The sequence below is a fragment of the Amblyomma mixtum genome, chromosome 10 (assembly GCF_055824585.1).
Source record: "Amblyomma mixtum isolate Tamu chromosome 10, ASM5582458v1, whole genome shotgun sequence".
Taxonomy (NCBI): domain Eukaryota; kingdom Metazoa; phylum Arthropoda; class Arachnida; order Ixodida; family Ixodidae; genus Amblyomma; species Amblyomma mixtum.
Window position 1 is genome coordinate 161,556,789 of NC_143021.1, and position 13,108 is coordinate 161,569,896.

General features: G+C 47.8%; 1 protein-coding gene across 1 annotated transcript in view; it reads left to right on the forward strand.

Annotated features, from left to right (window-relative positions):
• Positions 1-3,674: 3,674 nt before the first annotated feature.
• LOC149327539 (uncharacterized) overlaps positions 3,675-13,108 on the forward strand; it is a 52,741-nt gene continuing 43,307 nt past the window's right edge. The window contains exons 1-3 of the mRNA XM_089563860.1: positions 3,675-3,863; positions 8,077-8,184; positions 9,400-9,450. Coding sequence (XP_089419986.1) covers positions 3,821-3,863; positions 8,077-8,184; positions 9,400-9,450 — 202 coding nt within the window. The 5' untranslated portion in view covers positions 3,675-3,820. The remainder of the gene's footprint in view (positions 3,864-8,076; positions 8,185-9,399; positions 9,451-13,108) is intronic.

Consider the following 13,108-nt stretch of genomic DNA (forward strand, 5'->3'; position numbering starts at 1 on the left):
TCATGTCATCATGAGCCGACTGCAGGGCATCTCGGAACTGCTCGCATGTTGCACCGCATCCAGGAGAAGTACTACTGGCCGCGGCTAGCTGCCGACGTTTTCCATTACGTGAAAACGTGCCGTGAGTGTCAGCGACGCAAAACGCCTCCGACTAGACCAGCCGGACTCCTGAACCCCATACCACCGCCAACTAAGCCCTTTCAGCAAATAGGGATGGACCTCCTCGGCCCCTTTCCAACTTCATCATCAGGTAACAAGTGGATCATCGTGGCCACCGACTACATGACCCGCTACACCGAAGCAAAAGCGTTGCCTAGTGGTACCGCGACAGAAGTCGCAAAATTTTTTGTCGAACAAATTCTCCTGCGACACGGCGCCCCCGAAGTGTTCATCACAGACAGAGGAACGGCATTTACAGCGGACCTCACGCAAGCCATCTTAAACTACAGTCAGACAAGCCATCGAAGGCCAACTGCCTATCATCCACAAACCAACGGACTCACAGAGCGTCTGAACAAAACCATCGCAGACATGCTGTCCATGTACATCGACGCAGAACAAAAGACGTGGGACACCATTCTGCCCTACGTGATCATCGCCTATAACACTGCCCTTCACGAGACAACCAGGTCTACCCCATTCCAGCTTGTATACGGCAGGAAGCGCACGACATCACTCGACGCATTGCTCCCGCACGTTTCAGACTAAGACAACCTCGACGTCGCCGCCTATCTTCATCGCACCCAGGAAGTCCGAAGACTTCCGCGGCTTTGCCTTAAAGACCAGCAGCATACAGACGCCCGACGCTACAATCCGCGCCGACGAGACACGCATTACAAGCCAGGCGGTCGTGTTTGGATATGGACGACAATTCGCCGCCGTGTAAAGTTGCTCCACCGCACAAAGTGAAAAGTTGTTCCGCCGCATCGGTGACCTAGACTATGAAGTCATCCCCGACGGCACGACAACATCTCAGCAAAGGCGCACACGCCCGGAAGTCGTATATGTCGTACGCCTTAAACCTTGTAATGAACGCTAAAGGACGCAAAGTTAGCATTCTCCGTGTTTATTTCTATTTTAAAGCATCGAAGCGGTGCTTCTTTGGGAGGGGGATAATGCCACGTATCCCTGTGGTGTTCGTACGTTCGCACTCAAGGCCGCAGAAACGGGGCGTTATCATTTTTCTTCGTGACGCGAGAAGCGATCGGACTTATCTCGATTGATCACTTCCATGAAGAACTGCATCTAAGTTTTTCCAGATTACTGTAGTTGACTTTCACCGGTTATCTCGAAGTTTTCTTGCGGCTTTAAATTGAGCGATGCAGCGAGCGGCGGGCATTCTTATGGTGTATTCGACTGGTCGTTTCAGATCGCTCTAGAGCGCTCTGAGATGCAACCGCACGTTCGGCTGGTCGAAATCAAGCGCTCTGACTACATTCGGCTGGTTCTTTCAGAGCGCCCGCCTCCAGCTCAGAGCGCTCTGAGGCGCTCCGAGAAAAAAGTCGGAGCGGCCCCGAGATGTGTTCACGTGACAGAGCCACTTCCGCCGTTTCGCGGAGACGGATGCGAAGCCAGGGTAGCCAGGGCACATCATGGCCGGTCTGGGGAGGCATTCTTACGCATCCGTAGAAGCAAGTTTTGGCGCTTTAGGTATTAGACGCAGTTAAAACGTCCCTGCTGTGTGGCTCTGTGAGGGGAAATGTCGAAAAGCAGACGAATCATTAAGCTGGGTACGCCGTCTGTGTTGCTCTCACATCTGGGGGCTGCCGCGGCATATCCAGAGTGGTACAACGGGACACTAATTTTTAATTTTTTTTTTTCGACGCGAGCCGGAGACGAAGAACTGCTGGGGCAGCGATACAGGTTCAGCGGCGACGGCGGCGTGGGCGGTGCAGACTGTGTGATTGCTGTCGTTGACACCAGCCGCAGCGACAGCGCCACTGCGGTGTGGCGATTCCGGAAGTTAGGTCCTTTCCCTCTTTCTTGCGCTTTCGCTCTGAAAACTTGCTGACCATTCGGCTTGACCGGTCTCGCTGTGCGCTCGGAGCTAGAGCGGCTCTCACGTTGCCAAATCCGAACCGGATCGTGGGAGCGACCAGTCGAAGACACCATTAGTTCGACGACTGAGAAGCACGTTTGTTGCTTACGCCGCCGCCGTGTGATTCAGTTCTTTTGCGGGCACAAATCAGCCCCAATAAAAGCTTCGTTTCCATGTCTTGTTGCTGTCCTCCTGACCGCTGGACTGCCGTCACTACAACGTGCTGCCGGTAGGATCCGAACACACGACCTCCGAATTTTTCGTCTGGCGTTCTATCAACCAAATTATGGCGGCGGCTATCCAATCTTCCACTTTAGGGGGCATTTATGTCTGCATGTAACCTAGCCTTGAGAACGTTCACCCGTACCACCCTGGTCCATAGCAGCGGACGTAGTATGTCCTGTATTAGCGCGAGTGTGACATGGAACGTGATCCAACGCTGAGGGCGGAAACTGTGCGAGAACCCTCTCATGCTCCTTATGACTTCTAGACAGCCAGAACCAAGACTCTCGTTAGGCTATTGAGCAAGAAAGAGTAGGGAAATTAATGGTTTGATCAGCGCCACCAACTAAAGAAAACGAACATTCCCCTACAGTTTCCTTGACCTTCTGTCTCTTGGCTTCCTACATATGCAATTCTTTGAACAAATTATAAATATTCATGCATAGTCTGGCAAAGCAGTTGGTACACACTAGTCTTATTCAGGCTTGCTATCATCTGCGCAGTTCTGGGAGGACTCAACAATGTGTGCCAAAGTTTTTACGCATGCGTGCCGTTAAAAAAGAATAAAAACGTTGAAATTCCGGCTTGTTGGTTCATACTTCGGAGCAATAGCGCAAGCAGTACAAGGGACCAAGAACGAGTAGACACACACAGCGTGTGTACTTGTTCTTGGTCCCTTGTCCTGTTTGCGCTATTGCTCCGAACTAAAAACGCTTCGTTGAAACATACAGCAAGTCGAACACGGTCGGCGGGGGCAGTTAGTCACGGCCCCCTAAACGCCGTCTGAAACAATTTGAGGATTATAGCGCATGCGCACACGGATTGCGAGCATTTCCTCGCCTAGTGCATGTGCTGCATTTATCTTCTGCGCCGGATTGCTGAAATGGTACATTTTCATCTCGGAAGCCGAGCAGCTGCATTCCAGCTCAGAGTACTGATGACGCGAAGACAAATCGGTTCGGGGAACCTACTTGGGAAAACAGGGACAGCTGTATGCGCAGTGTCGCTTTTCAAGACGTTTTATTTACCTGTATGTTCTCTGTCTATAGTGTCATAGTGACCAGCATAGTGGCCACAAAGTGGAGGTAATATCGATAGTATTTCGAGTTGATATGCGCCAAGCATTTTATAATTAAGCCCTGATGCCGCATCACGTTCAATCTGACCCAGCTACGTTGTGCCCTGCAGAGAAGAGTCGGAACAGTGAACACGCTTCCTTCCTGCGTCCTCCACTACGGACCGTTTTTTCTTCGAATATGGTCTTCTTTGTAACCAGCCCGAGCTGTACGCAGCGATAACAGTTGTTTGCACCCCTCCCCCCCCCCCCCCCCTTTCCTCTCAAAGATTAAATTTCCTGTCCCCACTGTTATCGTTCGTCTAGACTTGCGCCGCTCGACAAGTCGGCGCCCTTTGCCATCCAGCATCGGCACACTTACGGCACTCAAAATTATCTTCCCGATGCACAGTTCGCATGGCTTCAACTTTTGCGTGGCATTCTGAACAGAGCAGTCCCTAGACGGCTTTGGTTAAAGCGCAGTGGGGCCGTTTAAATAATCGAGCATGAGAATACTCGTCCTTCTCGGTTACCTCGCTGGACTGATTGGTGAGCCCTTGTCCTTCCGCTGCCCTCTGGCTTTACTAATATAAATGTGCAGCGTTCTTTACAAACAGCGCAGTAATTCCAAATTATAAACGCGGTAACCTGCGGCGTTGTCTCCGGAACTAGTGAGTCGAATTATAATTAACGAGTGTTTTAAACCTTATGAACCTTTGAGCACCATTTAAACTTCTATGCAACAAAATAAGACAATAAACCTCTCAGATCACCTGCTGTGTTTGTACCGTGACTGCGAATGATTCGTCGCTTACATGAATGCGGCCGAAAACAGCATCATATTTTATTGATATTGTTACGTGACGGCAAGCGATCAAGAGAGGACTGCATGACCGATGATGATGATATGATTTAATGTCTGCAAACGTAGCACGAGCGCTCCTGCCCATGCCACTGCCCGCTTCGTCGTGTTCTGTCGTGTGTTGCGGAAATTGACGCACGCCGTAAAATGCTTCTCTCAGCTAAACGGGCGCATTGTTAGAGCTAAAATTTCGCACAGAAATGGAATTTGGTCGGCAGAATTATTTTATACTACGTTTGCTTGGGGTACTTACCTGATTCGAACAGAATAAGTCGGATATTCAGATGGTTTGTTGGGCGTGAAGATTCAGCAAAGCAGGGGCATTCGGGTCGATTTCCCGACGCTCTTTCAACTGTTTTCTAGTGGTCACAGAAAACTTAGCTTGGCCAAAATAAGTTTTAAGCAAGTTAAGTTTTCTGTGACCATTAAAAAAAACCGTTGAAAGAGCGTCTTCAAACCTCCCAAACCTCTCTCCTTTGCTTAATCTTCACGGCCAACAAACTGGATGGCGCCACCGGTGCGATCACTGAAAGAACGGCGTGATTTCCTTCGCTGTCGCCGCAGACGATGCGAATATGCGACTTTTTTTGAATGAAACAAATGAAACAATTATTTATTTATTTATTTATTTATTTACAAATACTGCTATCCCAGTTGGGACATTGCAGGAGTGGTACAGTGGATGGAAAACAGATAAAACAGTAGGAGAGTGCATAAACAAGTGTGAATCGGACATTTTACATAAACAAAAGTGTGCTATTAATAAGAAAATACATGATTAGACAATTCTTGCGCAAAGCGGTCAACAGACATCTGACGTAATGTAATATCGAAATTATTCCATAGCTCGACTGTCGAAGGAAAAAATGAATATTTGAAAGAGTCCAAAAACGGCATAAACGGCACAATGTTAAGCGGGTTAGTACGGCGAGCGACACGTGCTGAAGAACTGGCGAAAGAAAAGAAAAGCGGGGCGTCAACATAAATGCATTTGTTGATGATCTTGTGAAGAGTGATAAGGCGATCACATATGCGTCTGTGTTGAAGTGTGTCAAGTGATAAGGTGCGGGCATGAGCTGTGGGAGAGAACTGGCGGTCATAACGTTTATATATATAAATCTTATTGCTTTATTCTGCACATTTTCTAGTTTAGTGATGTCTTTAGCGAAGTGCGGTGACCAGACTGCCGAGGCGTATTCAAGCACAGGCCTTACCAGAGATTTGTACGCCGTCAACTTACAGTTTTTAGTCGAATCCTTTAAGGTACGTTTTAAAAATCCGAGTTTTTTCAGTGCCTTGGAGGAAGTTAAATCGACGTGTTTTGACCAATTTAAGTTAGAACAACAGGTTACTCCTAGGTACTTGAACTCGTTTACGTGCGTTAGTTGATGAGTGCTGTTAGTGTACGAAAAACGCAAAGTATTCTTCTTGTTAGTGAATGTCATCGACACAGTTTTGCTGAAATTTATCTTCATCTGCCATGTGTTGCTCCAAGCACAGAATGAAGAAAACACATTATTTAAAATTAGCTGGTCGCATGCATTATTTATGTTTGAATACAGAACGCAGTCATCTGCATATAAACGAATTTTAACAGGTGTGTTAGGAGTTATCTGGACGACGTCATTAATGTAGATAAGAAATAGAAGTGGCCCCAGAACTGATCCCTGCGGGACGCCAGATGTTACAGAGACAGACGCTGATTGAGAGTGATTGAAGGTGACAAACTGGGATCTTAACCGTAAATAGTCCTTGATCAAGCCTAGTAGTGGAACGCCGTGAGTTCCTTTGAGAAAAGCGCCAAGTTTAGTAATGAGTTTACTATGAGAAGCCAAATCGAATGCTTTGGAGTAGTCGATAAAAATGGCGTCCAGCTGACCGCGGTTATTTAAGCGTGATGCAATGTCGTGTGAGAATTCAATTAACTGCGTGAGTGTGGAGAACCCAGCCCGGAAACCATGCTGATTATTACAGAGAAGATTGTTGTTAGACAAGTACGACACAATATGTTTATGAATAATGTGCTCTAATACCTTGCAACAAATACACAATAAGGAAATTGGTCTATAATTGGAGAGGCATTGTTTATTACCGGACTTAAATACTGGTACTACATTAGCTATTTTCCAGACTTGTGGAACGGTTTCGGATGGGAGTGACTTTTGGAAAATCCCAGCCAGGTAGCGGGCACACCACTCAGGATACTTTTTTAGAAACATATTGGGTATACCATCGGCTCCAGCGCTTTTCGTCGTGTCAATTTGTAACAGTAGATTAAGAACTCCATTGTATGTTATATCCAACTTCGGGAAGGACGGCAATTCAGTGACTAAACTAAATGTTGGTGTAGTGCCATTGTCACTCTCAAATACCGATCTAAAGTAATTATTAAAAGCTTCGGAGATAACTGAAGGGTTAGAACATGGTTTATCATTAACAACAAATGATGAAGAACAGCGACCGGACGGAGTAATTGTTTTTTAGTATTTGGATGGGTTGGATTTCATAAATGTTGTTAGCGTGTTCTCATAATAAAATTTCTTAGCGTCGTGCATTTTAGTTCGCAGAGTCGTTTTCAAGGAAACAAGAAGCCCAGCATCACTTTTATGCCGTGATTTACACCGGTTGCGAAGCCTCTTTATGCGGCGTATAAGTTGGATGATTTCTCTGTTGTACCATATATGCGTGGGGTTTCTCTTGACACATTTCTTGGGGACGAACTTACACAGACACTCATGCACAACTTTGTTCGACCAACGTATCAACATTGCATTTATCACTACTAAAGAAAAATTCATCAAAATTTGACGCCAAAGAGCCAAGTATCATGTTATCATCGGCACGAGAGAAGTCAGTAATCATCTTGTATTCAGGTCTTTTGGGTTCAGGTGCGATGTTCAAATTAAGAACGACTGCTTTGTGATCGGAAAGGCCATCAGTGACCTCGCATTTGAACCCACACTGTAACAACTGCTCGTTCAAAAGCACAAGATCGAGTATAGAGTCACCACGCGTAGGAGATTGGACAACTTGTGACAAATGGAAAGATACGGCTATGTCGATGAGCGAGTCACATTGTGCCTTGTCGCGACCAGTCGACACAAGTGAGGTTCAATTTATGTCGACAAAATTCCACTTCTGTGCGAAATTTCAGCTGGGAGAAGCTAGGAGAATTTTTAGCTGGGAGAAGCATTCTACCGCGTGCGTTTATTTGCGCAACACGCGATAGTCCGTCACAATATTAATTTAGGCATCTGTAATCTTAGCGGGTTTTCTTGGCCGGCTGATAATCTGGACCTTCAGGAGCTGCTGCTTTCGGTTGGTTCCTTTTTACATTTTTAGGACATCATGAATCCTGTTCAACATTATTTTCTTGTTTGCAAAACACGCAGTGTGAATTTCCCTGAAACTGCGCTTTGCAGTACCAGTTCTCCCTACTCAGGCTATCCATACCTGCGCTGATGCGCAGTTTATTTTGTTGGAATCGTAACGCTAACTCAGCGCAGAAGTAGAGGCTGCTCAACTACATGGTTTTGTAAGAGTGTTGCTGTACCCTTCTAGGGGCAGGGTTTCGTCCTGGAACGACCGCAGAAAGGAAGATGTACCCTGTTATACAAGACGCATCGCGAGCGACTCGTTATCTGCTAACAGATGCGAACAAATGCAGCAGGCAATGATTTGACATGGTGCTAACGACAAAAATCAAAGCTGATCATTGTAACACTCAATTTACGCAGCCGGTTAGTGGCGAGTTTTGTTTGTTTCATAGTCCCATGCCCTGAGAACCCACATGTAATCATTAATGCACAGTAGAGTGACCCTTGTGCTCTAGACAAAGTTAAAGCGTGAAAGTTTCCTCTTCGCATTCATGATGTTTTTTTTTTCTCTTCGAACTTTCAGCGCATTACCAAGTACATGCGCGAATTCAACCCCAGTGGTTCACGTGCCCCGGAGGGCATCGAATCCCTTTCAGCTCTCTCTGCGATGGAGACTACAACTGCCGTCGAGGTGAAAACGGCTCCTTTCGTGTTCCTCATCTTTATCCTTTGTTCGCACTTTACCTTACGGGCTTATATCCTAAACGTCGGACGAAAAGTTGTGATGAGCTGTGGTGGTTTATTTTTTTAGTATGTCGGCGAAAAATACGAAGGTAATTTTGCTATTTTATAGAAGTGTGCGTACATCTAGCTTTAATCTGGAGTGCATACCTGTATTAAAGAAGCCAACAGCCATCGTAACCAAGGAGAGCATTTTGAATGTTATGGTTCTTTTCTTTATTCCCGGTGGTAATTGACGGGCAATTAGCAGTGTGTTCAGTTTATGGTTCAAGAATAATTGATATGACAGCAGAAGAAAACGAGCACGTGTGGCGAGGGGGACCCGCACCCATGACCTCCGTATTTCACGTACGGTGCTGTACTAACCGATCTATAGCGGCGACTGCCCAATCCTTTACTTTGCAGGACATTTAATTTGCATGAAACCTATTCTTAGGAGTGTTCAGTAGCGCCGCCCTCGCTCTTATCGGCACACAAAAAAATGTCCTGTACTACCGCGATTGTCGCGTGGAACATCAACAGCTGAGTTTGTCGCGCAGAGTTCAGCCCTGGTGCGCTTCCGTGCTTGCCTCACAAAATATGAGAGATTCGTAAAGTGTGCAATGGAACAATGACAAAACAACTCTCAGCCTTACCTCCCTCTCCTGTAACATTCCCTGACGCCGTCCCTTGCCGCATAACAACGAAACAAACTTTGCCACAAATCGCACTTCGGTGGACGCATTGTATCGCTGCAACGTACAAATAAGTGCAAAATTCCCTTAGTTAACATTGAAAATTTCGTCTGTTTCCAAACTGACATAAGTACTGTAAATCAAGCTACGTCTGGTCTACTCATAACCAGCAAAACCCCTCGAAAAATCTGTATGACCGTAACCATACACTTGCTTACTTGCAAATGCTTTACACAACTCAGTATCTCCTGGTCATGCGCGTGAGGTCGCCAAGGGGCCTTATGAACACCAAGAATCTGAAGAAACGCACAGCCGCTTAGACAACGACTGAAGTCTGAGCAGCAGAGCTTAATTAACCATGGGCTCTTGAGCTATCCTCCCAATGCGGCGAAACTGTCTTTTTCATGTGAGTGAAAATACAGCACCTGTCGTTTCATAAACCACTACATAACGCATGCGTTTTTTAAACATGCGGCCTTTCCCCATTGCAGGTTACCATTATGACGATTATAGGCAGCAAGACGAGGACCCAACTGTGTGTGGTGAGAAAGTGCACTTTATAATCACTCTTATCGCTCAACAGGTACAAAAGCATTTAGCACAAAAACAGCCCCACTGGATACTTTCGCAGCATATACAGCGTAAGCATTCACCGCTGCCGTAAGGTATATTATTTAACAATACCCTCGGAAGTAATCTTAACTTCTGAAATTCACTACATTAAAAACAAAATTTCAGGTGACACCAGAGCAATGGAAATTTGGCTTTTTCTTTTTTTGTTCTGCTCTTTCGGCGGGAGTAATCGATGACGCTAATTTGGGCCCCTCGCCTTATCGTCCCGGCATTTGCAGCAGTTGGAGCGTGTACGCTCGCAACGTTGGTAACCTTATTGGAGCACATTACGAAAGGCTAAACGACCCTAATATGTGTTGTTCTGATATGTAAGCATGCATCTCACAATATTTTATTGACATCACCTTGTTTACAGCATGTCAGTCTTATTAACACTGTACGGAATGAAGCTTCTGAGCTTCAGTGCTGACAATTGCTTCGCACTCCTTCATGGTCGCAGCTCTCCTGCAAGCCTTTATAGTCATTGCGCAAATTCTAGCTTAAAATTTCCAGTTCAGAAAGCAGCTCCTAACGATCACTAGGACTATACGCTCTCAACTGTCGCAACTGAACTCCATACAATGCCCAGCTACAGCCTGGATTGGACTGTGCTGCTCATTCTACTGCCCTCAGGTTCGTATAGTACATCACTGCCCACAAGGCTCATCTTTGACCCAAAAGCTGAAGCCCATCATTCTTCTTGAGCTTGTTGCCGAGAGTTCTTCAGAGGAAATTTGCGACGAGATGCACTGAGTTATGTCGTGTTGTGAAATGTCAGACTCGATTCTTGCGACCGTGAATATTGCAGAGTGAAGTCACGGAGACGCATTCTTTAACGAACAAGCAAAGATATCTGTATTAACTTTGTGGTGCACATATACAAAGAGGGGTCAACGAAGCACACGACACATACGCCGCACTTCTTTGCCGTCGAAGATGCCACTGTCTTGCCGAACGGGCCCGGTAAGATAGTGCCGGCAGTTAACTCTGGACATTTTCTTCACAGCAAAAGCACACAGAGCTGAATGGTCGCTCCAGGTCATCATGTCAGAAAACGAAACTGAGCAGAAGTCAGTTGCAGTTTTCCTACAAGCCAACCTGAAGCTACTACCAATAGGTGATCCGTTTGTAGATAAAAGTTCAAATGAAACCATTTGAAATGAGGTCATAACTACAGCTATGACCTACGCCGCAGCACTACGTAGTCCTCTGCCTCGTCGAGAACCCCCATGTCCTCTTCGACGGGCACCAGCTCTACAAGAACAACGTCCCCTAACTCCCGCCCGCCCAACTTATGAGCGAAGCAACGGAACCAGGAAATGCGACCAGTGCAGGACTGCCGACAACCACCCACTATGTTTCCATTGTGGCCACGCCGGGCACATACTTTGCCGCTGCCCGTACAGATGCATCGGGCTGCGAGGTTTCGCCATCGACGCCCCTCGACCGCTCCCCGTCAGCGACCATGGGAAATGGACGACTACCTGTGCAGAGGGGAGTACGTGTCTTCAAGCCGTCTTTCCCGCTCCCCGTCGCCGTCCACCGCTCGATTTGCTTCACCGGGCCGCAGCTACACCGCGGATGTGCGAGCAAGGTCCCCTAGCCCCCGTAGGGTAAACTAAACAAAGCAACCTGCGGAGGTCAGGTTGCTTGCCGAGGAAATGACGAAGATCTTCCAGAGACCACGCCGTATGAAGACACCGTACCTACTACGCCAACGACGCAAACAACAACCTCGAGCACCACTCGAACCGCCTTCAAAACTACGCCGCCATCAAGAAAAGCTTCGACCACAAGCCCTACCCACGATTTACATTTCTGACCGAAGCTGTGACCCGACGCCGAGGACGACGTGCAACGCCAGAGCCAGGACATCCGACTTAGAAGTCGTTATCGACGGCCGGAAAGTTACCGCTCTAGTCGACACGGGAGCCGATTATTCGGTGATGGTTGGACCATTCGCTGCTCAGCTAAGGAAAGTAACGACCGCTTGGGACGGCCCACAAGTTCGCACCGCAGGGGGCCACCTCATTACGACATCAGGACGATGCACAGCGCGAGTGCCTCTCAAGGGACACACCTATCCCGCGACCTTCGTAGTGCTACGGCAATGTTCCCGCGAAGTGATCGTGGGCATAGATATCCTTAATGAGCATCAAGCGATCACCGACCTGCGATCCAAGATGATCACACTTTCCACGGATGAGGACATTTCGTCGATGAGAACTCCGGAACATCACGTTGCGCTTAGTCTCCTGGAGGAACAAGTGAGTGTCCCAATCTCCTTCGAAGCTACAGCGAGTGCTTCTCGTCATCGCCGAAGGTCCGACAAAAGCCGAATGCCAAGCATCACATTATAACCGACCAGCACGCCCGACCTCTCCGCCAGAGCCCCTACCGAGTGTCGCCGCGAGAAAGACAAGCCATCCGGGACAAAGTGGAATAAATGCTGCGCGACGACGTTATTCAGCCTTCAAAGAGCCCCTGGGCGGCACCTGTTGTTCTAGTGAGAAAGAAAGACGGCGCACTTCGATTCTACGTTGATTACCAGCGCTTGAACAACATCACAAAGAAGGACGTCTACCCCTTCCCTCGCATTGAAGACACACTGGACCGGCTCTGAAACGCCAGGTATTTCTCATCGATGGACCTCAAGAGCAGCTACTGGCAAATTGAGGTCGATCAACCGCTCTTGAGGTCGATCAAAGAGATCGCGAGAAGACCGCATTCATCACTCCAGATGGCCTTTTCGAGTTCAAGGTGATGCCATTTGGTCTCTGTTCCACACCAGCTACATTTTAGCGAGTAATGGATACAGTGCTGGCAGGCCTGAAGTGGCAGATTTGTGTGGTATATTTAGATGACGTCGTTGTCTTCGCCTCGAACTTTGAGGAACACCTAAAAGGCTTCAAATAGTACTAGGCACAATCAAATCGTACGGCCTAACTTTGAAAGCAGAGAAGTGCCGCTTTGCCTATTAAGAGCTGCTTTTTCTAGGCCACATCGTTAGCAAGCAGGGAGTGCGGCCAGACCCGCAGGAAACCGCTGCTATCGCAATGTTTGCACCACCGTTTGCACCACCGGTGGTTTGCACCACCGGCCAATATGAAAGCTGCGGGCAGATTGCTCGGACTGTGCGCGTACTACCGACGATTTGTGAAGAACTTTTCGCGCATCGCAGAGCCACTGACCCACCTCACAAAGGCAACCGTGCCATTCAAATGGGAAGCGCCGCAAGTGGAAGCCTTCAGGGAACTTCAGCGTCGGTTACAGTCCCCACCGATCCTCGCGCACTTCGATGAAAGCGCCGAGACTGAAATTCATACCGACTCAAGTAGTGTGGGCCTAGGCGCAGTCCTCGTTCAGAAAATTGAAGGAGTGGAGAAGGTCATCGCGTACGCTAGCCGTTCCCTGTCCAAAGCCAAAGCTAATTATTCGACAACTGAGAAGGAGCGCCTTGCCATTATCTGGGCTACGTCGAAATTCGACCCCTACCTGTACGGATTACCGTACAAGGTGGTCAGCGATCACCACGTACTGTGCTGGCTCGCCATTTTGAAGGACCCCTCCGGCCACCTCGCTCGATGG